Genomic DNA, 27,616 nt, shown 5'->3' on the forward strand with positions numbered 1-27,616 from the left:
AGAAAAGTGGAAACAGGAAAAAGAAACGAAAAGCAGCATTGCAGGGTCTTTTCTACATCATATACTGGATACAATGTTAAAGTGGCCGTTTTTAAAGTCGGAAAATCATGTTAGTTAGTATTCTTTTATCACAATATCACAATTAAGTGAACATTGGGATGTATTTAAAATAATTTCATTATCTTGGTTCGAGAGCATGTTGAGTTTTTATTTATTTATTTATTTTTATTAAGAAATCTTCCAGGTGTTTCTTTATTTTCGTCATTCCTCCAATCAAAATGTTTCGGAAAAAAAAACATGGTGTAATTGTTATTCCTGTTCTCAAAATCCCTTTCTATGTTAGAATTTGTAAAATACCTCAAATTAACAAAAGCCTTACTTAATGAAATCATCCACCAGAAATATTTATGATAATCTTAAAAGTTGGTTAAAATATAAATATAAAAAGCACTTTCAGTCCCTCACTAATCAATGACCAACACCAGCCCTTTATTTCCACCCTGTTAAGAATCCAGTTTTTTTTGTAAATAATCAAATTTAAATCAATAAATAAACATTTAATAGAAATACATTAGCAAATTCACATTTTAAAAGTTACAAAGTTCTTAAGGTACTGCGGAAAAGGAAGGACCCAGCAAGGAAAGAGATGCATGGATGCTTTGGATTTTGTGTTGTTGTGCGTGTGCATTAAAAAAAGCGAGTGAAGGAGGCAGAGAGTTTATGTTCACAGCTCTCTTTATCCTTTTCATGCTCCTTTGCCCTCTCTTGTTTACCCAGGCTGCACTGTAAAGAGGCACAGGGCTGGTGGTGGCGGCGGCGTTCTCTGACTCTTTTCATTGGTACCGATTTGGAACTAATTCCTCCAAGATGGGCCTTACTTCTTCCTTTATTTATTTATTAACCCCCAACACTTCCCTTCTTCATTTGTTGACTTTCCCTACAAACACACGCTTGCAAATGAGGGCCTGCGGGGAGCAGATAAGGCAGGCCGAGCCGGGAGCCGAGGGCACAGACTGAGAGAGGAGAAAAGAGGAGAGAGGGGGAAAATCCTGGGCCCAGACATGCTATTACATATGGAAATACTATCGGATCTGACCAGGTTTTTGTCGTCCGGGATTATTACAACATCAAAGGTCAGGCCAGCTCAGTGGAGTGAGAGAGCCGAGCAGAGGGGATTTTAACTGCTTGTGACAGACAGTGCAGACGAGGGTTGCTGGGAATCCCCGTAACACTCCAAACGGGCCGGGCTACTTAGCCTGCAGCTTAACCAGGCCAGCGGGAATTACCCATTCCAAAGTAAACCTGGATAGCTAGTTCTAGCCATATTAAAAAAGGCTATTTTTCTCCCCTCAAACGGTCTCCACTCGATAATTAAGGGGTAGTTCACCCCAAAATGAATTACTCACCCTTCTGTGACTTACTTTATACTTTGAAACACAAAAGGAGATTTTGAGATACCAAACAGTTTTGGCGACCATTTACTTCCATTTTATGGACAAAAAAAAAACAAAAAACAGAAGTATTTCTCAAAATATCTTCTTTTCATATTCAACAGAAGAAAAAGTCATACAGGCTTGGAAAACATGAGATAAACCCAGAATTGATGAAAATTTTCATTTTTGGGTGAACTATACCTTTAAGCAATATTATGAAATGAAAACCGCAAAACTGCAAATTCATCATTTACTGTCATTCCAAACCTGTATGACTTTTATTCTCTTTTATAAAGATTATTATTATTATTATTATTATTATTATTATTTTTTTTTTGCCAGGCCTAATGCTGTTTTGGACTCTATTGACTTTCATTTCATGAAAAAAAAAAAAAAACTGTTGAAAAACACCTCAGAATATCTTTTTATGTTCTACAGAAGAAAGTAAGTCATGAGGGCGAGTGCACGATGACAGAATTAACACTCTTTTAAGAGGCCGGTTCAAAAGTCTGTGTCGTTGAAACACTTACTTTTAAACCCCTTTCGCCATGACATATCAAATTAGAGTGCGAAGCGCAGAGCTGGCTTATGCGAAAGCAAGGAGCTGAGCGTGATGCGGAAAGAGGTGGAGAGAGAAAAAGAAAGCTGGAGTGAAGCAGGGGACGCAGGAAGGGGGCTGAAATAAGCGCGGTGGAATGCCAGTCTTGTCACCTGCTCTGATGTGGATCTGTGCTTGGCTCTGATAAATCTTACATTATCTGGGCTCTTCAGGCTGGCAGGCAGGGCCGTGCCTTATCGGCACTGACACGCTCAATCTTGCCTAGATTAAACCAGTGCCTGGCCTGATCCAACCTGACAGGGTCCCCACAGGTCCTGGATAAATTACTGACAACCCTGCACCACCTTCGTCTTCACGCACACACATACACTCAACCCTGTGGCCTGAAGTGAGTAAGCTAAGTGGTTACAGAAATTCAGGTTGAATTCAAGTTTAAAGGGTGAGAGTGTATCAAAGATAGGGAAGGGATGTCTAAATGATCTCATTTAAGCCAGTTTAATGAGAGAGTAGATCTGTAAACTCAAACCGGACTTTCAGAGCTGAGGAAACACTTTTCCAGAAAGACTTCAGAACTCAAATACAATGGATAACGTGTTTATCCTAGGGGTGTGACAATATATCGTGTCACAATATACCGCAATACAAACATGCAACAATATGTATTGTGTATAGTTCACCCAAAATTAAAATGACCGTGTGAGGATAAAAAATTTACAGTTTATAGCGTTTTAGTGTTAGTACTACATTAAACTACAATATATAATGTATAATAATGCAATGGGGGAATATTTGTGGGTCCTGATAATGCCAAATGTCTTATGTTACTAGCAAAAAGTGGCTTACATTATATTAAATATATCTAGTCAGTGATATTCGTCTAACATAATTCTTTTAGCTTCAGAACCATGAATATTTTTATTTTGGTGTCACCAATTTAGCATTTTAATCAACAGTACATTTCCGGTTAACCTTTTACCATATGTTTTGGAATATTGCAATAATATCGTACCGTGAGTTCAGTATCGTGATATGTATCGCACTGTGACATGAGTGTATCATTACACCCCAAGTTTATGCATTAAGATTATTCTCTCTCTCTCTCTCTTTTTTTTTTAATCATACTTTCTCAAATAATGATGTTTATTAGACATGAAGTAGTAATTAGTCATAAATTGCATTTTTTCATGTATTGACATATTTTCTATTGAAACAGGAAGTCGGGGCAGAATATTTAAAAAGTAGATCTCAAGAGTTTTCAAATACTTTGATGCCATAGACCCACAAGACCAATATGCAGTTTATTAATGTATAAAGAAATATCAAAATCTAAATATCTAAAATTCTTAAATAATTATAGCAAGGGCTGTCTTTAAAAGCAGAATGAAAAAATGGTAACCATTGTGTTAAACATTAAATATGGCAAGTTAACATGTTAATTTTGACAGCCCCAAAAATACAGTTTGTGAAATTTCTCTTCGGACCCTCCAGCACCCTCTTGTGGCCCCCAACCCCAGTTAAAAAAAAACAAACAGATTTACGTATAGGTGATATTAGGGGGAGGGAAAAGCACCATTCTCATTTTATTCGCCAAAAACTGCTCAAATCTAATATAAATGGCCCAAAATCTATTTTAGCATCAACCAATTAACAAAAGACGGACAGGAAGCGCTGCTGGACTCTTACCTGTCACTGTAGGCCGCTGCAGCTGCTGCGGCTGGTTGGGCATATCTGTATGCTGCATAGCCACCCTGTCAATTACAAAAGGGTATCCGTCAGACACATGCAAACAGCAGGATATCAGTGACATGAAATTTTAGAACCACAATACAACTGGACTGTTCATACATTGACAATGCAGTGAATCCCAAAAGCTCAGTTATAACCTTAAGAGTGCTGCTGAAAAGGCCTGTCAATGCTCACTAAAATCAGCGCTGAGTGATTTAGGTGGTATTTAGTTTGCCAATACAGCTTTTTGTGAAGCCTTTTTGTTTAATGGGGAATTGTCAGATTGACTGCATTAGCTCTTCATATAGATCTCGGCATAGATGCTTAACAGCCCAAGTCCGAAAGCGAACCATCTGAGCGTCTTCACTTATCTAAGCTGAGTGCAGCAATAGCGGTGCAACCATCGGCTTGTCTTTCCAGAGCGCATCAATCCCATCAATTGAAATGGCAGGGCCGGGCAACTATCGATCAGCATGGTAAGTGGCAATCTGGTATAAACAATTAAAATCAGTCAATGTTTGCTTACTGCGAATGAACCAAATGGAAGATTTGGCTGAAGCTATTGAAGGGGCCTTTTAATTAATGTGGCTGGCCAATACGAGTCCCCTGGCTCGGTGCCCAGGGGAGCGGTCTCGACACACACAACGTACTCATCCGTGGCTGGAGAACGGCACAAGACAACACTAAATATTGCTTGTATAAGCATTAGATGACATCTGACAAAGCTATTAATTGCTCCATTCAAGCTAGCTATTAATAGCCGAGTTGTAAGCGGCATCAGATGACATTAGCCGAGATTGTTAGCTGCAACAACCGAGCACTGTCTGCTAGTCTTCTCCGGGTGATGTTTTGTGAACGCTTACACTAAAAACATGCCAAGCTTTAAACAACAGGGAATGTATTTGCTGGCTGCGAGCGACTATCTAAGTGGCTGGGGTGTTTATTGAAGTGTCTGTTTTAATGAAACGCAGCTCCGCTCTTTGTTATTTTAGCACGCTGACATCACTGGTACATTATGTGAATAATCGCGGTGCCAGAGCGTGTGCAGGACTGAGGCATCGTAGATACAGGACTGCTCGCTGAATTATAGATGCTCTCATTTATTTTTCAGCTCGGGATTAATGTCCGATGCTACTCTGCTAAGATCAAATGTTTAGCTACTGGAGTCGAAGAAAAATCAGGTCACGGAAAAGTGTGTACATGGATTCTGTAGAAGATACAGATTCTTAATTCCGGTACAAATTCTCACCTCACAGATGGATATAAAGGGATAGATAAACCACATATGATATTTATATACCATGACGTCCTTCCAAACATGTATGCTGTTTGTTTGTGGAACATAAAAGCTCCACAAAATCTCGAGCACATCATGACATTAAGTTATGAGACACTACAAGAGCAATAATGTTGGATGACACTGCTGAATAAAAGTATTAATTTCTTTAAAAACATCTTTTGATTACAATCCTTTGAATATTGAACATGAGTCTTAAGGACTACTTTATGCTAATTTAACAGTGCTTTTCTTTTAGAGCTTGACAGTACCTGGTACAGTAATAAGCTGTTCTTGCATGCAGGGATTGACAGACACCCGCCATTTGTTCAGCTGTGGCATGTAACACAGTCCACTAGCCACTTTGGCGGGTTGAATTTTATTGTAGTCTTCTCAAAAGGTATATGTTATAACCGTGTTGCGCATTATAACCAATCACATGATTCTGTTGAGCTTATGAATGCAATGTCTAATAATCAGAGTTTTGTTCAGAGTGCGCTCTCACTCACTGAAATCTGCACTCTCATCATAAACAACAAAGCAGAGATGTACGAGCGATGTAGCCTATGGTATGGGCTCATACACAAAATATGCTAGATTTAAATATGTCATAGCTGACAGAACACTGATGAGAATATTGCTTGAGAATAAATTATATTTACACAAACAAAAACAAACTGACCAAAATCATTTACACCAAACTTTTTTTTCTTTCAGACAAGCAACTGTTAGTAATAATAATTATAATTTGTTACATTTATATAACGCTTTTCTAGGCACTCAAAGCGCTTTACATATAGAAGGGGGGAATCTCCTCAACCACCACCAATGAGCAGCATCCACCTGGATGATGCGACGGCAGCCATATTGCGCCAGAACGTCCACCACACACCAGCTGATTGGTGGAGAGGAGACAGAGTGATGAGGCCATATATATATATATATATATATATATATATATATATATATATATATATATATATATATATATATATATATATATATAGGGATGATTAGGAGGCCATGATGGACAGGGGCCAATGGGCAAATTTGGCCAGGATGCCGGGGCTACACCCCTATTCTTTATCGAAGGACATCCTGGGATTTTTAATGACCACACAGAGTCAGGACCTCGGTTTTAACGTCTCATCCGAAGGCCGGTGCTTGTTACAGTATAGTGTCCCCATCACTATACTGGGGCGTTAGGACCAGTGATGGGAATAACGGCGTTACAGATAAACGGCGTTACTAACGGAATTATTTTTTTCAGTAACGAGTAATCAAACGAATTACTGTTCCTCCCGTTACAACGCCGTTAGCGTTACTGAGGGAAATAAGCGGCGTTAGTCGCGTTACTATAATTGAGCTCACTGAAGCGCTTTTCATCCGAACAGGCTCTCTGTCAGTCGGACCTGCAACGTGTGTGTGTGTGTGTGTGTGTGTGTGCGCACGCACCAGCCATGCGTGTTGGGGGTGGGTGCGGTGGTACACATAACTGATGATGATTGGTGGGTGGGAGACAAGGTTGAAGTTGATAGGTTGAGTTCACACCTATGGTTCACACACTCACACACACACACACACACACACACACACACACACACACACACACACACACACACACACACACACACACACAACAATGACGCACACGCATATGCACATTCAGCGATGGTCCAACGACTTCAAAGGTAGCTTTCGCAAACTGGAAGTATTAGCGCTACTTTTCCCTCGTTGAGGTGAAAGGTAAGAATATTTAAGTAACGTGCAACTTATGCCCAGGAAGAGAGTCTCTCCACGCCGGTGACAATTGATTCTGAAGCGCCTCACATCATCATATGCCACAAAATTAGTGGCTAAAAACCCAGGTGATAGCATGAGCTCCACTACCAAAGGAAAGTATAGTACTGATAATATTTACACAATATTTACACTATAGTAGGCCTACTGATAATATTTACAATAATGCATTGAATTTGATAGGTGTCTCTTACATTGTCCCACAGCAACATTACAATAGTGTACATTAATGTACAATGTTTTATAATAATAATTTATTCTATTTAGTGTCCAATTCATTCATTTAACATATCTAATATTGGGGGCATCCAAGTTATTTGACATATTTGAACATTTGGAAAAAAAAAAAAATAATTAACGCAGTAATTACTTTTCCTGGTAATTAGTTACTTTTATAATGATGTAACTCAGTTACTAACTCAGTTACTATTTGTAAGAAGTAACTAGTAACTATAACTAATTACTTTTTTAAAGTAACGTGCCCAACACTGGTTAGGACCCACACAGACCACAGGGTGAGCACCCCCTGCTGGCCTCACTAACACCTCTACCAGCAGCTACCTAGTTTTCCCAGTTGGTCTCCCATCCAGGTACTAACCAGGCTCAGCCCTGCTTAGGTTCAGTGGGAAACCAGTCTTGGGCTACAGGGTGATTTGGCTGCTGATTTTAGTGTTCCTCTGTCTAGATTAGGGAGCTTTACACACAACCTTATCAGAGCTAAATAGGCCTATTTGATGACCTGTCGTGTTATACATTTCATGTAGACTTGATTTGGGTGTGTACAGTGGTCATTTACATATAGCCAACAACAAATTTCCCAACAACCAAAGAGTGGCTAGTAACTTTGGAAAACCACTAGCCACAGTGGCTGGTGAGCAAAAAAGTTAATGTCAAGCCCTGATTGTATGTGAAGAAAATGTATTTAAAAATGAGCATACAGGTTTGGAACAACATGAGAGTGAGAAACTACTGACAGTAATTACTGAATCTTCATTTGTTTGGTCAACTATTCCTATATATAAGTTATCTAACTTTCAGGCTACTCCAAAAAGTTGATCCGTAGAGACGGATTCTGACTTCACCGGCAATCGTGTTACATGTTGTGGCGAGGTGGACGAGCGAGAGACATGGGAGGAGCGAGCGAGATCGGTGTGCGTGATTGAGAATGAACGTCACCTGCGAGGCACACCGGTCTCGAGTCCTCTCATGAGGGAGCACGGAGACCTAAAAGGACTAGCGACTCCGGTGAAGGACGAGAGAGGACCAGGCCTGGGTTTTAAGTTGTGTTTTATTTATGTTTTGTTTATGTATGTGCGCGGCAGTCGTCCGTGAGGGGCTGCCGCATTTACTTTCATTTTGTTGTATTGTTCGCCGGTTCCCGCCTCCTTCCACACGAACAAACCTTACTACACATGTATTCATCAAAATCTGCTCGACTGTGAACTATCTGGGGTCACAGTCCTGGCTATGAGTTTGCAAACTTGGCAGCAAACATACTATTGTGCATGCCAGGTAAAGGCATCACAATTATGTCCATGTTCATTTGTCCTGTTTCAGATCTAAATGTTGAATTAATTTCCATTTTTCATGCAGGGAAATAATCCTGGAAAAGGGAGGCACGCTCTCTGATCACCTGACTGACTAATACGTTCTGACGGTCTGTCAAAAACAATAGGGCCTGGGCACAAGCCCGGGCTGTAGCGTGAGGCCTTTGGGCTATATTTTAATGGAAGCTGAGGGAAAGGCGGATCAAACGCGTGCCATAAATTAAAACAAAAACACTGTAACGTCGACTTCATCAACTTGATCCGGAGTGATTTTCCTCCCACTTAGAGCGAAACCAGGCAGCAGTGGAGATAAAATGTGGAAGAATGAGACGTTAAGTGCGTAGGTTCATTCCACACTATACATGTTAGCATTATCATACAATCCACAGAGATCAACTACAGTCTTCAAAGGAAGCCATGTTGGAAGCGGTCGAGCCATGTGTGCTTTCATTGTGCCATGTAGTGGTATGAACAGGGGAACCCAAAAAGGGTTTTAGTACACCACAATGTGGATTTGCACATGGTGACCTGAGCTGACCCTTGCCCTTATGAAAGATTCAGCACCAGCTGCTCACGTTAGACTCAGCGAACGTGGGCGCCCTGTCCTCAACGTTGCATACAACCTTTCCTTAATTTACAGAAACAGTGTAAAAAAGCAGCGGAATGGGCAAAACAAAGTATACTCACATAGATCTCAGCACCATAGAAGCCATCTTGGTAAACCACACTGCAAAAACACAACAAGAAATAACAAAACACAATACATCAGTGCTGAACGTCCAGAGTTTCCTCGCACTGTATAGAGAAGGAAATAAATTATGCAGTGATGCATTCATTCAGCAGACAAAACAATGCACTCCAGACTGTGAGGAAGGGAAAAAAATAGAGCAGATTAGGAAAGACGGACATTTTTTGTGCTTAGAGGAAAACAATGTTGCTTTATAATGGGCTTTGCTCTGTCTCGTCACTGGGGAAAACTGGTAGGGCTCGCCATTAGAGTGTAACGCACTTTATAGCCATCAAGCGGTCATGTTGCAGGTTAAGGCTGTAGCACATATAATGCGAAAATGGCCCTTTGATGACAGGGCTTTTAAGTGCTGAAGTTTACCTAATAATGGCCTCAGGCTTGGACAAAAGCAAGGTGAGCTATTTGCAGATACTGTGTGTGTATGTTTTGGGTGAGGGGTTACTCACGCTCCGTAAGCGGGAATGGGAGGGGGTGGAGGTGCGGCACGGAACGTGTTGTAGACGGCACGACCTCTGCCTCTCAAGTGGGCGCCCCTGTAAGCCACCGTCGCCCCTGTGGTCGGATAGGGGAAGCCTGTCACTGGAAAAAAGGAGAGAAGAAAGGTGGTGACATAAGCTTTTGCTTTTAAGAGGCGCACCTGTCACCACCAATCGGCTTTCAGTCTGTAGTGTGACAACGCACTGTCATCCTAAAATGTGACGGTTTAAAACAACTCAGACGGATGTCAACCGGTGCGTCATGTTGGCACAACACATCAAACATGGCAGCATGTTACAGTCAGTGATTCTCAAATGGTTTTGCTTCAGGACCCAGATTTGTGGCAACCTGATACAGATGAAAATGTGTACAAACGTAAAACAAAAATGTCCTTCAAACTCAAAAGTGATATTTATTAAAGGTACACTGTAGAACTATGGGCTCTCTGTCAACATCAACAAGAAGTTACTTGTGGAGGAACTGATGCACTGATATTTCAATTCAGGCGATACACAAATAATTATTTTCATGCAGATAATTGGTCAATTATCAATATTAAAATAATAGGAAACACTATTTAAGGGTTCAATTCTTGCTATTGCTTATTAGCATGCATATTACTAGGAACTTGTAAATACTAATATTACTAAACTAAACTAAATATTAATGCCTTATTCTGCATGACCTTATTCTACATCTCTTAATCCTACCCAATACCTAAACTTAAATGCTATAAAAACTACCTTACTATCTATTTACCTTCCTTTATTGAGGCAAAAGTCGTAGTTAATAGTGAATATGTGTTCCCCATACTAAAGTGTTACCAAATAAGATTAAAATAATAAAATAAATATATTAAAATTAATATAAATATTAAATATGAAAACATAAAATAGGGAATTCCATGCTAGTGAGGCATCACAACATTTACAGGCTTGCTAAAGTTTAACAGTCTTATTAAATATTAATATTTGTGTTTTTGAAGATTAACCTTTGTGAGCATAAGATGATGGCAAAGGTAATCAAAATGCAAAAAACCCTCTAAAATCGGCTCACCACCATTGTGCATCCCAACTTACTGATTCGATAATTGAGTTCTCATGAAAAAATGACATGAGTAATCCTCTGTAGTGTACATTTAGTGTGAGCATAAACTGCCACACCAAATTGAGAAGCAATGCACTAAACGAAACGTTCCAGTTTTTTTCTCCAGCTGAATATTAACTATTAATCTCGGAGTTAAACGGTAAGGCATCCCTGTCTGGGGAAGCCTTTCTATTGTGGGTATCTCTGAAAGCTTGCGTGTGGGGTGGGTGTGTGTGAGTGTGTCTGGCTGCTCTCCCACTCTGGAGGGGTGTGTGCGAGGCAGGGGAGATGGTAGGTTGTTGTAGGTGAGACACAAGGTTCTGGCACGCAGGGTTGAGAGAGCAGATGGAGAGGATTGTTTAGAGATGCAATCACAGGCTGGCGCCATCCCTCATCTCTCTCCCCCCACACACTTCCCCAGCCTCACGCCACTGCTGGGGCCAGACCCAGCCTGGAAGAGAACAGGGACAACTCAGGGTCAAGACTGGGAGAGGTGGCAGAGTTGAGAGAGAGAGAGAGACTGAGGCTTTATGCATGTTAAGGAAAGATACATGCATGTGAAAGGGAAACAGACAGAATGAAACTTGAAACAGCATGTGTAACAATAAATGGGTGAAAACATGTCCAGGTCACATTTCACACAGTCTCGGCCACAGACGCCCACAGACTGCCTGCAGTCCATTAGATGGATATTGCACATTAAAATGGAAAGCTCTTTCTCAATCTCGCAAACTCTAATCTGACTGGATGACTAAGTATGAACACACATTTTTTTTTAAAAATCAGTCTACATTTCAGATTTAATTTCACCCCAAGAAAAAAAGGAAAGTTGAAAAAAAAAAGTGTTATAATATTTTGCATTGTCATTAACAATTAAACTTCCCCCTCCCTAATAAAATTATCATTACTGTAATGCACCCATTTTTTACTTATTGAGTTTCTATTGTTCTCAATTATGATTCTCATTTACATTACTATAAATTACAGGCAATACAACAAATACTGCCACATAGTGAAAATGTAAAAACTAATGCTGTCAAATTGATTAATCGCATCTAACATAAAAGTTTTTGTTTACATAATATATGTGTGTGTATATATATATATATATATATATATATATATATATATATATATATATATATATATATATATATATATATATATATATATATATATATATATATATATATATATATATATATATATATATATATATATATATATATATATACATATATACATATATATATATACATATATACATATATATATATACGCACACACGTACACAAAAACACACTTATATATATATATATATATACATATATATATATATATATACGCACACACGTACACAAAAACACACTTATATATTTGTCTGTCTTGATTCAAATAATATTAACGTTATAGGCTTGGTTTTCTTTAAGCAAAACATGAAACATTACTCTGTTTTCAAATCCTGTTTACTGGTGTGTTCTAAGAGTTATTTTATTTCTCTCTTTTTTTTTTTGGAGAAATAAGACCTAGACATGTTCGTGACAGGTTTGAGAGTGAGATTTACCCAAAAAATATGAAGGAAAGGAGGAGACAAACAAACAAACAAAAACATGAAAACATGTGAGAATTAAAGGAAGATCATAAGGAAAATGATTAAAACTGTATAAAAAGTAAAAGCAAGAGCATGTTACACTCAAGTCTCTCTTTAACCTTCACTGAGTATGGCCCTGATGAGTCAATGACACAGCCATAATTACCCATAGTACTGTGCAAGCAAAACACAGCCCAGCAGTGCGGCCCACAAAACTCTCTTTCTCATTTATGCACCGATGACACTATCTCTGTCTATCCTGCGTCTCAGAGGAGCAGGACAGCCCTCTTCAGTTATTTCATATCCCCAAACAGAAGCTGCACCTCCTCCTGATCATTACTGTACAGGCATCACCCAAGCAGAACTCAGTTAATAGTCAATATGTGTCAAAGTTACCGCCTTTAATGAGGTCAGCTGGGTTTATTTTGAGCACATATATGTATATCTATATATTTAGCACACTGCCTTTGTGCAAAGAGTTCTTCTATTCACATTCAGCAAACTTCTGTCCCTGGGGTTTGCAAGTGCTGGTATAATTTCCCTTTGACTCCTGAATCTCCTCTCAGACAAAACAAACACACAATAAAATCTCTTGTATGCGACACACCAATCAGCGGTGGAGGGGTACGGCGCGGCCCTTCATCAGACGTAAAAGAAAGACAGATGGCTGAAGGTAAGGCGTTTGCTCTTTCGTTTTGATATAGAATGGAGCCGTTGACATTTTAATTTGTCCCTTTTAAGCTATAGAGTCGGTGTTAATATGCCAAACAGTGGTCGTCTCTGATATATGCCAGGCCATGGTCAATTTATCCCGAATTCCAGTCATGGACAATCCTCTTATATTTTCTTTGATTTTGTGTGTGTGTACATTATTTGGGCCATGACGTACATAAATGTAATCTCATAATGAGCTATGGGTCTGCACGCAGCACTGATTCAATAATAAGCCATAAATCATTCCAGCCAGTTATGACACTCCATAAAGCCTACGACACACACAAAGGCAAAAGTGTATGCGAGCATAAATCCTTGTAGCCCTTGTGCTAACCTGTTATTTTAACATGAGAGAAGGTCAAAAACCCTTCACATCTGCACATCTACAGTTAAAACCGATAAGGATGCTGGCGCACGGCTGCATTTATCTGGGTTTACACAGGGGGTATCTGTAGCACTGGAAGGAGTCCCATTGGGCTGTTTGGATGAAGGTGTGGGGGCAATTACATCCCCAACCCCCTCAGGACTCTTTCATTTACTGCAAGACTGGCTCCTTTAATACGGTGCGCCTGGAAATCGCCGGATGAGGGCCTCTCTCACACTGCGTGCTATTGTGAAATGTCTTTAGATAATCAGACCACCGATAAACCCATATCATGAGGAAAATTACACCAATGCTTGATTAAAGGAGTTTTTTTCCTCCCGCCGATACTTCTAATATTGTAATTAGGCTACTTAATTTCAATTATAGATCTATTTGAGTGGTTTTGTAATTGAAAAAGAATAAAATGCCCACAATGCACCTCTTTTAAAGGAGTGCACACATAAGGGTTGCAGTATTAAGTGTTCCCAATAAGGCCCCAAACAAGTATGCAACAGATGTGAACGCTTGAAAATACTTAATACTTGTAATGTTTCTGTTGTGGCAATAAACCCAGGGGCGCTAAAGTTACCTTCAAATGTTCCCTTGACAAAAAAATCCAATAGGGTTTTTCCATTGTCTTCTGAAATATTGCAGAAAATAAGCGCTGTGATCAATAAGAGTGTATTATTCTTACACATTTTGTTCATTAATATAAATTATGTTCATAAATGTTGATTAATCACAAATGCATGTAGCTTTTATGAATTTTAAAAACCCAAATACAGGTATTACCACCACCAAGCGTCCGACTACTCTTTTGATCTTTATTTAAAATCTATAAGTTGGAAACTTTGATTTAGAATAGTTTGCAAGAGTGCGAGTAACACAACAAGGCTGCATAAGTGGACTAGTGAGTAGATGACATTTAATGTCCCAAACAATATCTGTAGTCCCATTTAACCACGCCTTTTTCAAGAAACGTAAAAGCTGGTGGTGTATTTTATGTTGTAAGAATAAATCGTGAAAATATCTTGAGCTTGTGTTAACCACAGACCTCATTTCAGGCACTCTATTAAACTTGATGTGTTGTCATTCAGATAGTTATAATGTACTTTCAGTTGAACTAAATTTAACTTAACTGTTCAAGTAGATTCTTAAAACTCTGCCATGACAGTAGTACAAAACAAAACAAAAAACACACAGAAGAAGACAGTTTGTACTAATTCCTGCTATAGCTCCCCCTTGTGGCAACACTGAGAATTCAGTGCATTCTGATGTTGCATTTTGATTTGCATTTTGGAATGCAATGACGCATATAATGGTCATTCACGTATGTTTTGAGCCAGTGATTATTCTTGATCAGACACACATTACCTGGAGTCAAACGTCCCTTCCCAAACACCACTGAAAATATTTTTTCATCTATATTTAAAACATGAAAACTTCTTGCCTTCTACTTTGCATTTTAATCTTATTGCCCGTGTTTGTCTCAACATGCTGCCAAGGACCAAATTCACTGGCTAAGAGAGCTGTCAATCAATCAATATTATGTTTCCCACGTCCATCATGCACACACTGCCTCTACGGATTGAGCGAGGTGAGAAAAACGACCCCTGAATTACACAATTAAGTTTCCTGTGCACGGTTAGCGCCTCAGCTTCGCGTCCGCATCTCTAATTTAGCTTTGGCTACCGAGTGCTAGTTAAGAGCCTGAGGGAGAGGGAGAGAGAGGGAAGACGGGAGATATTGAGATTTAAAGATAGAGTGAGTGAGTAAGAAAAGGGCAGATGGAAAACACCCCAGGCTTAGATGAAGAGAGAAATAGAATTAGCGATATATGTCGAGAGAAGGCTGTGAAAAGCTAGGGGAGTGGAGAAATGAGAGCCAGGGAGGGAGTCTTACGGGGGAAGAGAGAAGCCCGACTTCCCTGGAAGAGGTTAAAAGCAGGCAGTCGGCGGCCCTCATCAGTCATTCTCCTGAATGGGATTTGAGGACAATAAACCTGTAGCACCCGGACGAATGGAGACGGAGTGCGCTGTCAGCAGCGCACGATTTATGGTGCCCAATTCCGCTGATCTCCCGCACAGAAACTCGGACTGATAAACAGTGATTAATCACCTTTACATCCGATTTCAGCACCGCCCCCTCCCCCAACAAAGTACATTAAATGCAGTCATAATTATTTCGTGTGAAAGCTTCCCTCTCTTTTTTTTTGGAACGGTGGGAGAGAAACAAGGGGCAACACGTGGAGGTCCATTTCGGCCATTCCAGAATGTCCCTTATTTAGTAAGCGAAATCTATATCTTATTTCCAATTTGTAGCCTCTCCGCCGGTCGCCCTCTGGGGAACAGAGGAGGCATATGGTGTCGTTTAGGCTTGGCGAACTTTAGAGGCATGTTAAGACGACTTGAAAAATTAGCATCCAATAAATCAAGCAACACCGGTTCCCCCGAGCTAAACTGCTGAAGTGCCGGACCACGATAAATCTGATTTGATGGGATGTTTTGGGTGTTTGCACGGATGGGAGGCATGAAGGTGTACATGTTGCGATTAGAGAAGGTATCACATGCATGTTTCAGAGCATACTTGAGGTCAACGCATGCATAAACATTTGACATGCATCGGATTGCTTAGCATATTTGCATTTTTATGCGCGCTACATATGCATATTGTGCGTATTCAATTGAGAGGAATCGTGTAACGGCTGCGTTCAGTTGTGCGTTTATGCATGCCAGAACCGAGGGAGGGAGGGCGAGAGGGAGAGGAAAAAAGTCAGATAAAAATGATAAACGACTGCTTTCTGTCACCGATGGTTATTTAGAGTTTTGCTGTAAAGCTGTCCTGAAATGAACAGATTTTAGTCTAATGAGCAAAAAGGCAGGCCGTTAAAGAGCTGCTATGTGCTCAGCACTTCTTCCAAATGAAATACTGTAATACCATTTCCCCCTCATTAGGATGCAAAGGGCTCAAAGAACCAACGGCAATAAAGAAATCAAAGATCGAGAGGGGAAACAACGGCACAAAGAAAGACAACAAGTCAGTCAAACAAAGACGTCTCCTAATCTGCGCTTGAGAAAACAGCCTGTACCACTGTTTCATCTCAGTGGGAAATGATGGCCTGGCTGATTATTGCTTTGTCAAACGCATTGTGCACTATGGATGATGGGAGAACTGGGCGGCGTTTAAGTGTCTCTCTAAAGCGCTTGCCTCTAAACTTGATCTAGAAATCAAAGGACATCTGAAGAACAGTAAATCAAAGTAAGTATCTGAGCGGGACCCTGTGACCACAACACTCAAATGCAGTTTACCTGCATAAAATTCAGGACCATAGACAGCTCCCACCACTGGATTCAGCTTCCAGCCTGTAGAGGAATACACAGGGGAAGAGAGAATTAGCTCCGAATGCTTATCGCTGTGACCTGTGGAGTGTTTGTTTCTCGATCTTTCGCCTATTAACTCAAAAGAAAGAAAGGGAAAAACAGGATTTGGAGGCAAGAACAAAAAGAAGGGGGAAGAGGCAGGGATGTGATATGACAGGAAAATATTTGAGGTGACATTAAGTTGAAGGAGTTAGGGGGTGGCAATATCAGGGCATTCGGAAGAGTGCGAGCGATATAGGATGCGAAAGGGAGAGAGAGAGAATGAGAGACAGAGAGCAAGAGAGTAGTGAGTGCTGTCCGGTGTGCTGTCAGTGATAGATGGGAGCTGTAAAATAGCCTCCTCTCACTCCCCATTGGCTGTGACTGAAGTAGAGCTGGGGGGGCTACACTGCTGCTGATATATTTGATTCTTTCATTCCCCCTCTCTGTTCCTCTTTCTATCGCAGTCTGAGGAAATGAGCATCAGCGGAAGAGCTCAGGACCCCACCAAGACCCCTGTGCTGAATGAGCTAAGGAGAGCTGTAGGGGAGGAGATCGCACTTTTAATATAACCCCCTTTTAATGGGACACAAAGTCGATATTCATATTATACATGATGGCAGCTTAAAACAGCAGCCCCAAAATGAATTTGGGAACTTTAAACTGGATCAAACCAAGTGTAATTTCTTTTAAAGAACCAAAACAGTAAAAGTTTAAAACACACACACACACACACACACACACACACACACACACACACACACACACACACACACACACACACACACACACACACACACACACACACACACACACACACACACACACACACACACACACACATACATATATACAGCTCTGGAAAAAATTAAGAGACCACTTAATATATATATATATATATATTTTTTTTTTTTTTTTTTTTATATAATATGTATATAAATATTGATAAAAATAATACATTTTTAAATGAATAATTATATAAAAATAACAAATTATAATAATAATAAAAAATAATTGGGTTTTAAATGATTACAAAAATAGATATACTGTCCAAAAGTATTTGGAGACATGGTTGTGAAAAATGAAAAATAGTAATTGATCATAGTTTAATGTCAATCCAAGAGGGATTTTAAAGAACCCAGAACATTTCATAATACATAATATACATAATACATAAAACGTATTAAAATAAATGATTAGGTTTTAAATTAATTATAAAAATATTAAAAAATATATAATTTTTATATTAAATTTATATTAAAAATATTTGGGTATATATTTATTTATATAGAATATACTCTTCAAAATTAAGATAAAGTATTTGGAGACTTTATGGTTGTGAAAATGAATTATTTTATTTTCCATAAGCTGCTTGTTTTGTTTTGTTTTGTTTTGTTATCGTTATCTTTAATTAATAATTACATTTGGGTCCACTGAATGTGTTTAATGTAATTTAAAGTGTAAAAAAACCTACAACAAACAAACAAACAAACAAACAAACAAACAAACAAACAAACAAACAAACACAAAAAGCTCTTACCGTTTGTATAGGGGTTGGCCACTTTTTTGTTTGTCATTACTCGTGCCGTTGCATTATTTACCTGTGATAAAGAAACGAGATATGAGAAGCGAAACCCAAATCAGAACACAAAGAATACATGTGTATGTGCCACAGGCATGATTGTGACAAAAATCTGGTTCATGCTTCTCCGCAAAGTAAAAAAAAAGCAACATTCACATGCTAATCAGCTGAAAAATTGAGAGATGCTAAAAATGAAAGTGATCCATCAAGCTCTGATCTTCTGTTTTCCTGCTGGATGTAGGATCTAATCCAGGCTGTTTGTAGAAGAACTGGATGATGACATCTGGTTCAACATGTAATGAAACAGACCTACTCTGGAAATGGGCTTTAATGAAACCCAGAGTATATTGGAATTCCCCACTAGCCAAGCTGTGGGAGCTTCCTTGAGGCTTTCTCTGAAATTTCATCTGCCACATCGTCTAGACAGTTCTACATATTCCCAGACACTACAACCCTGAGGCGGTGACTTCATGAGCTCTAAATTTAACCTTAGGAAGGAGGAGCCACAATGTACAATGGTCTTCTGGTTATGCATCAGAAAATTAACCGTAAAGCTTAATACGGTGGCTGGTTTGTTTATCCTAGAATGCACATGCACTTTAATTGAACCAGCCAAAAATACACACACACATATATTTGCAGGATTTGAGCTAAAAAGCAACATGAAAACATTGCTGTCAGATTTTATTATAATATTGAGACATAATCTTGAGCATTCGGCTGTACATGCATGCCTGTTGCCTACACAGAAAATAACTGTTCGGGGACATTACCAAGATGGCCGCCGAGTGAACCAACTTGCCTTAAAGGGACTTTAGTAACACACAGAGAGGCCAAGCAGCTTGTTGGGAGGCGCCAAAGGAATATAAACATGGCCGCTGGCAACATAAGCCATGTTAGTATTTCACCCTCATGTTAATTAGCGTTAATAGCTTTTCGTTCCACAGGGCCCATGGAGGTCATTTAGCTTGAGGAAACAACTGGCCTCGACTCTCCCGTGATATATAGGTCTAGGTATTGTTTGTGCATTACATGAATTATCTTAATTGTCCTATAGAAAATCTTAATAGCCCTGTGGAGAAGAGGGTGGAAAAAAAAGAGAGAGAAATCTGTGTCCTCAAGCAAGACATACTGAGAAATAAACCTTGGATGTTTGGGATAAACAAGTGGGATTTAAAGTTACACTGACAGGCCTTTGATATCTTGAGATGAAAATAAAATGTATATTTTCAATGATGGTGCATCACATTACCGGTTAACCGACACTTTAAGTGATAATACAAAGTTCAAAAGCTTCTTTAAATACGGCTGCACATACACATCAAAGCAGAAATCTGATGGCATGCACATCAAACACACATGCACAACAATTATCACGTCACAAGTGATATTTATGCATAAAATCAAAAAGACGTGCGGCGTGCAGACAGCAAGCGAGCGGTGGGGATGCAATGCGATGAAACGAGACGCTGCATGCATGTTTCATCAAATCGACAGTGCTTATGTTCTCATGGGATGGGGATTATGGAGTATTGATAGGTAGATTAGGAAAGCACCTCAATTTTGCGTCCCTCTACGATTGTACCATTTAATTTCTCCCGTGCGCGGTCTGCGTCTATGCTTGTTTCAAAAGTTACAAAACCAAAACCCTGAGATGATGTGATCATAAAGGGGATGATTAAAGATGTTTGAATGGGCAACAAATAAAGTGAGCGAGAAAAGAAGAAAGAGAAAGAAAGACAGAAAGGTCACAGTCAGCAGGGTTGCAAATTCTATCCATTAGTAAGAAGGACTTTAGCATGAGAGCTAAAAGAGACATTGAGAGACAAAGGATTATATTCAACTACATTTCTTAATATAATGTGTACATTATAGTGCATCTTTCATCTGTCTTGCCAAGCATATCAGTAAGTATCAAACTGTCATTCTTTATAAACACAGATATTGTCCTTGTCTTTAAATGATATAAACTAATGTACGGAATATTTCCAAGGCCACATAGAAGCTCAGAAGTGTAATGCACACAATCCTGCGCTCTAGCTGGGAAGCGCCTGCTCTGTCCCCGCACCCCCACCTCTGCTGTCAGCAGTGAGTTATGGCCAACTGCTTCCCAAACGCCATATCCGGAACAGCTATTAGGTATGCACAGCAAACAAGAGCGTGGAACAAGCCCTGGTCTTTTAGTTCATACACACTATGCAAGTACGGCCTGGTAATTGCTTTGGGAGGCCTGTGAGTATGATATGCATACATGGACAGTCCATTCCTTGTGTCTGGCATGAATAAAGACCAGCCCAGGAGTCCTTGGTCTGTGAGGAAACAGAAAAATCAAAAAGGAATGGGGTGCAAAATTAATCCTTTTGACATTTTGCGCTACCGTGTTCAACACAGCGCTTGTAGTTTTTGCCTTTTATCACGGATTTAATTAGCTTACACGGCTAGAAAGCTGAGCCACTATCTTTTGAATAACACAAACATACAGTACGTGCTGTTCCAAAACCTAGTGAGCTGCCTACAGAGGCAATATTTTAAGGGATCAAACAGAGAGGCTGTTCCAAAAGTTGGGCAACTCATATATTAAGATATCTTGTTTTTGCATATAAATATATTATATATAAATAGTATATAAATCTATAAATCTGTCCATGTAATATAATATGACATACATTATTTAATAGCAGTGTTGATACAAAGTATTTTGACATACTTAGAACTAATATTTATATTTCATATTTAAATATATTTATAATCAACACACATATGCAGTCAAACCAAAAATTATTCAGACACCAGGTATAATTTTTCACTAGTGCATGGGTGCAGGACACTATAGTTGATTTATGTAAGTGAGGATAGCAAATAAAGTAAACTGTGCCATATTATACCCAAAAATTATTCAGACACTAGGTATAATTTTTTATACTAGTGCATGGGCGCAGGACACTATAGTTGATTTATGTAAGTGAGGATAGCAAATAAAGTAAACTGTGCCATATTATACCCAAAAATTATTCAGACACTAGGTATAATTTTTTATACTAGTGCATGGGCGCAGGACACTATAGTTGATTTGTGTAAGTGAGGATAGCAAATAAAGTAAACTGTGACATGTTATACCCAAAAATTATTCAGACACTAGGTATAATTTTTTATACTAGTGCATGGGCGCAGGACACTATAGTTGATTTGTGTAAGTGAGGATAGCAAATAAAGTAAACTGTGACATGTTATACCCAAAAATTATTCAGACACTAGGTATAATTTTTTATACTAGTGCATGGGTGCAGGACACTATAGTTGATTTATGTAAGTGAGGATAGCAAATAAAGTAAACTGTGACATATTATACCCAAAAATTCTTCATACAGTGGATTACCAGTAAAATTGATAACAAATTGGGACCAAAATGATTCAAACACTTTCACCTGACCATATTTTGCTCAAGTGTTTTTTCTTTAATTGCTAAAGCGAGCTTTTACACCACAGATTGAACAAAATTAAGCATTGCTTGGTAATTGGTTGACCTAAATTGGTATGATCTAATTGTGTACTTAAATTTAACAGCTGATTGGTTGGTTGAATTCTTGTCATATTATATTACCATTTTCTAAACTATAGCGAATAAACTGTGATAATGTGAGAAAATGTTGAAAGTGTCTGAATAAATTTAGGTTTGACTGAATAAAATTCTGAAATTAAAAGTTAGTTAAAAAGTTAACTAATTAAAAGTTGATTATTTTCCCTAATATTTGCATATGCCAAGTCATTTTATACTTAAAAGCATAACAAAGAGTTAGCTTAGCAACACGCTAATGCCAAATTCTATTGGTATACACACATAGGCAGCTCTCTAGGTTTTGGAACAGCGCTACTGAGGAATTCAAAAGACCACTAGAAAACAGGCTACTTCTGAACGATCGGCAGATCTTTTAATGTGCGTTGCTTAGGCTGAGCACACTGTGACGGTTTGTTCCAGCAGATTCACCCCTGTGAATCAACTAGGAGGAGGTGAGAGAAGTTCTCCTCAGCAAAATGTCACCCTCCTTTGAGACCAGCAGTGCTATATGGAAGAATGGCTATATATAACCCATTTCCAGCGCAAGACTGGAGACTTAAACAGCTGAATCTTATTACAGCAGGACAGCTCTAAGAGCAGAATCACTGCGTGTTGGTCAGATGCTCACTTCATTGAATTATAACTGGGCGAGTTAACTTGTACTCAGCTGAAACCACTCAGTTGTCTCTCCGCGTATCTACCTTTCTAAAACGTGTCTTGGCTCAGTGTGAGCGAGTGTGAGAGTGTGACGTTTGAGTCACTTTGCGGCTGCTGTGTAAGAGCTGTAATTATTCGGCTCATGAAGGGAAAAGGAGACCTGTAGGGAGGAAGAAGTATGAAGTGACAAAGAACTGCTCTTCCAGCTGACTTACCTTAGAGCCCCGCTCGTTAAAAATAATTTCCACATCCAAAATTTTCCCAAATTGCTGTGGAGAGAAAAGAGGGGAGACAGGGGAGAAAGAAAGAAAGAAAGACAGAGAGGGAGAGAGAAGGAGTAATTAGAACTCATCTCTTCTGCAGTTTGTCAGGAAACTTGAGCACTTGATTGCACAGGGAGCTAAAATAGTAAACCCACCGTTTTCACTGGAGCTATGAACACGCAAGACAAACTTCACGCATCTCTTTTTGCCATGACACAGAAATGATACCGACAAACACAACTGATCAGTAATGGGTTAATGCATTACAACGTAACTCAATATAAAACAACTAATTGGATTGATTCTCAATATGGAAGAAAAAGTTTCTTTTGCTACGTTAACTGACTGAAATAGTTTGGGGTGGAATGCTAATTTAGTAGATTAAAACTGCAAAGTATATACAGTGCATTTCTGTGAAACAGTAGACATTATTCTACAATGAACAATTAAAAAAAGTGTATAAAACAATTAGTTCCAGGCTGTATTTTTGTAGTGGGGATTTTTTCAGTGACTCTTTCTGCAGGTTAAATTGTTATACAAGTAAGTGGTGTTCATAAGTGAGTCAATTATTCACTCATCCGATTAGTTCACAACACTGATACATTTAGAAAAAAATAAGTGATTGTCTGCATCCGAAATCTCACACTTTCTAAGTAGGTACTTCTTTTAAACAAGCAATTACTTATATAGTACTAATGTGTGTAGCATGAATGTAACCCGGATTTACTACATTTATCATCACCTATTCAATTTGAACACTGTATTTTTGTATTTCCACTACTTTTTGTGCCTGACTTTCCCATATCCCCGAGAGTTAGATAAGCCCATACATACGATTCTCATCTCCGCGTGTCCCATAACTCTGTCTGACGCACCCACCGCTAGCTTAGCTTAGCACAAAGACTGGATATATATGGCTCCAGCTAGCCTACTGCTCAATAAGTGACAAAATAACGCCAACATTTTCCTATTTACATGTTGTGATGTGTATAGTTACATCGTGTACTAAGAATTACATTTTCCGTCGGTCTTAGTACACGGGGAAATTTACAGGAAAGTGTTGGCGTTATTTTGTCACTTATTGAGCAGTAGGCTAGCTGGAGCCATTTACCTCCAGTCTTTGTGCTACGCTAGGCTAGCGGTCAGACAGAGTTATGGCACGCACGGAGATGAGAATGGTATGTATGGACAAACTTTGAGGGATACAGTGAATAAGCTAAAGTCCCAAAAAGTCGGCGTGTTCCTTTAACAGTATGTGAAAGAGTAGCTAATGAATCATTCACTCATTAAATTGGTTCAAAATTAATTTATAAAAATGACTGTCACTAAATTCTGAACCACTACTATCACTATTTGTTTCTTCAACATGTCTTAATGAGTGAGTCAGTAAATCATTCACATTGATTTGTTCAACAAACACTAATTCATTCAGGAATGAAACAAGTGACTGTCTTTACTGAGTGAGCCAATGAATCATTGACTGATTTGATTTGTTCGAAACACTGATTGATTCAGGAAAAAAACTAGTTATGAAAAACTTTTTTATGAGTGAATCACTTATTAATCATGCACTCAACTGATTAATTCAGAAAATATGAACTTTACATGACACACAAAAACTACAAAACATTGCCTGCACAACTATTTGGTCCTCTATCACTCTAATTAATGATCGAAATAAAAATGTAAAAAAAAAAAAAAAAAAACCTCTTTGAAAAAAGTACATGATGTAAATGTAAATGTAATTGAAGGCTTTTATTTGTTGCTGCCTGACCAATTGTGCAACATGAAGCTCTTGGCTGGGTCGGGACTCTGGGAACGAGCAGGACATACTGCTGATGGGAGCAAACTTCAAAAGATCACAGCTGCACCCTGCTGTGTATGCACCAGTGCTCTTAATGACACGATATGGCTTGTTATTTTCTGTGGTGTTTTTGACTGATAAAAGCTGGCCGAAGCCACAGGAGAGGGTATTTCTGGCTTGACTTAACACCAAACGCCCGACTCAATTAAAAAAAGGATAATTGGATATAGAGCAGCCATCATCGCTGATGATAAACCATATATTTGTTTATTATCTCATTGACGAATACCATCCTCGTAATTACCTGTCACTTCGGTTATTATTTTCCAGCTATTTGCGCTTCGTTCTGTGGTTTTATCTGATTGTCATTCTCACGGCCCTCTGAAACGCCCGATCTCTCATTTTTATTCTCTAATTAGCATTAGCCATGAGGCACTGACCACTCCCTCCGAGATATGGCTTTGTTTGGAAGCTTTTTCCAGCCGCTCAATGCAGCATATGGATTCGCAAACTGGCCGCCAAGGAAAGAAATCCAAATTTTCTTGGCCTTTGACCGAACGTCGCTCATACCTGTGGCCAAAAGGTGAACCCTGAAGAGGCTGCAACCTGATTAGGGGTGATAAACACCACCCTCGCTGCATGTAACGCGGAGCGCTTCAACGTTAACCTCGCTTGCCTTATGCTAATCCGGATCCTGGTTAGGGAGCTCCACAACGAGACCTTGAATCAAGCAGATTTATTTCAATAAATAAATAAACATGCCAACGGAAGGTCACCACTGCTTTAGCCGAAGGAGGATACAGCTTCTAAAAGAAGTAATTTGGAACAAGCTTAAATAATTGGTTAGATGGAAGCAGGAGACACAGGAGGCTCCAGGGTGCACTGCTATAAATGTGCCGGGAAGCAAGACTGTTTATATGAAAGCGTAGGACAGCAATTTAGAGCAATCGCACAAAATGACATGTGTGATAAAGGTTCTGTTTGCATTCCTATCTTCCACTTTGGCGGTCGCCGGAGAGGAGTGACGGCCGGCTCTCCCCGGAGGGTTAACGACGCTTAAGCGTTCCATTTAACGTGGCCGGCTTTGGAGATCATTACGGAACGTGGCGGAATGAAAGCAAAACCTTAAGTTCCCCTAATGGGCGGAATGAAAGCAGGTTTTAATTGCTGTCTAAAATGGCTGTATTATTTCATTAAAACTAATTACCCTGTCAAGCAGGCCGCATCGGCTTCATTTCAGCACAACAGGGGAGAAATGGGCCTTCCAGGCACCTACGGCTCAATGGGATTGATCGAGGGCCCAGGTCACTAATAAGGTTAAGAAGAGCCGCCTTTCATCCGCCCAGCTGTGGGGAGAACCTGAGGCGGACTCTGCATGTTTGCGGTGAGGAGGAGGCTGAGCGCGCTGCTCTGATCTCACACGGGAAAAAAAGTGATGCCTCGCAGTTCATTTTGGCCGGCTGTTGCTTGATCTACCGAGCTTGTTTTTCCAGCCCAATTCAAATTCCACAGACAAACCCAAACAGCTGCTACTTGACACGATTCCCTCCATTTGTTCAAATTAAGATGCTTTTTTCCCCTCCACCAGAGTCAGATTCAAACGCTGGCATTTGCATCTCAGCGTGAACCTGCTCACGACCGCAGACAATTCACTCTAAACAAAGTCTGCGGACGCTAATGGTTTTAACCCACCCTAATGGGCTTATGCTATTGCTGAAATATTTCCCAGGGTAGTCATCCCTGGGAAAACTGAACTAATCACACCTAGTCACCATAGGTCCCATCATCACCATTGCCGTGCAGCAGAGAGCTTTAATAAGAGTGTAGGCCTACATGAAATTAGGATCAATGGGAGATCGCAGTGTGAGACTGCTGGTGGTCCACACACTTAATAGGTTGGGAAAATGCTTCATGAGAGACTGAAGTTTGAAGCGAGTCACAGGCGCTGTGCAAACGGAGGGAGAGTAGTTAAAAAAGCGAGTCGGTAGTGTGACATTAAGTCAGTTTTGTTTGCAAATCAAGCAGGTATCATTATAAACCCATTAGAAAACCATATGGGGCTTCTACTCTTGTTTGAGATTCTAGGTAAACCTCCGCATTCCCTTGGGTGATCGATATTTTAGAAGAGTCAAACCTCTAAGGGAAATACCGAGGGGAATAACGGTCTATTCATCCAGAATAACAAGGTAGCTGTTTTAATCTAACACTAACTTTACCCAGTGCTGGGACACATTTGTATTACTAGTATTTACATACAGTATGCTACATGCACTGATCTGTAGGATTGCTCAAATCATTGCATTATTACAATGGAGTATTATGGAAGGAGTTGGACAATTTTGCAGCCTCAGTGTGGAATCATCATGGTGGTGCTTTAAAAGCAATTTCATACACTAGCATTAAATCCACATACTCATCTGTATAATTGCTTTGGATGTCTTTTTCTAATTATAAAATGAGGCTCAAATAAGGTTGGGTAATGGGGCCTTTTAATCGTTGCTCTTTGTTTGACTATGGTCCAAGCAAGTGTACTCGAATGAGGAAAAAGACTCATAAAATTGCAGTTTTCATTATCAGCTATTCTAAATTGATTTTCTATCTTGCTAAAATTAAGAAATCAGAAATGTTTTAGAGAGCTGGACTTGAGCCTGAAAAATGAGCCTGATCTGTGACATTTTTCTACAATAATCCAGATTTAAGACTTAACATCGAAAGATAAAGATAATTCAACCAGAGGTTTAATTTAAAATCTAGATAATAAAGAGTCTGAGAACTGTGAGAAAAGGGATAAAATACTCTTTAAGCACTCTTTAAGATTTTTTAAAAAATGTTTTTGAAAGACGTCTCTTATGTATGGAGCACCTAAAGGGACATGGTGAAAAATATCTCAATATAGTGCAGAATAGTAACAGAGGCTTGTATTAATATTTATTGTATAGGCTCTTCAAATCAATTTATGCAACTAAACATAGATGTCCATTTTTAATATTTCCTCAATTAAATACATAAAGAAAAATATTTTTGTGCTAGGATGGTTATCTGTGCCGGAAACGTGCAGTAGACACACCCACATTA

The 27,616-nt window shown here is 39.3% G+C and overlaps 1 protein-coding gene across 7 annotated transcripts in view; it reads right to left on the minus strand.

Moving 5' to 3' along the window:
• Positions 1-27,616, minus strand: part of rbfox3a (RNA binding fox-1 homolog 3a) — a gene marked incomplete at its 5' end in the record, with an annotated part of 516,394 nt that overhangs the window by 14,207 nt on the left and 474,571 nt on the right. For 5 of the 7 annotated variants that reach the window (XM_079845977.1, XM_079845975.1, XM_079845978.1 and 2 more), the window contains 6 exons: positions 3,676-3,740; positions 9,028-9,067; positions 9,535-9,667; positions 16,629-16,682; positions 18,220-18,280; positions 22,690-22,743. In XM_079845977.1, coding sequence (XP_079702103.1) covers positions 3,676-3,740; positions 9,028-9,067; positions 9,535-9,667; positions 16,629-16,682; positions 18,220-18,280; positions 22,690-22,743 — 407 coding nt within the window. Of the gene's footprint in view, positions 1-3,675; positions 3,741-9,027; positions 9,068-9,534; positions 9,668-16,628; positions 16,683-18,219; positions 18,281-19,817; positions 19,911-22,689; positions 22,744-27,616 lie in introns of all 7 variants that reach the window. The other 2 variants (XM_079845979.1, XM_079845980.1) reach the window with 1 other exon arrangement.

The sequence above is a fragment of the Gobio gobio genome (assembly GCF_949357685.1).
Source record: "Gobio gobio genome assembly, chromosome: 20".
Classification (NCBI taxonomy): domain Eukaryota; kingdom Metazoa; phylum Chordata; class Actinopteri; order Cypriniformes; family Gobionidae; genus Gobio; species Gobio gobio.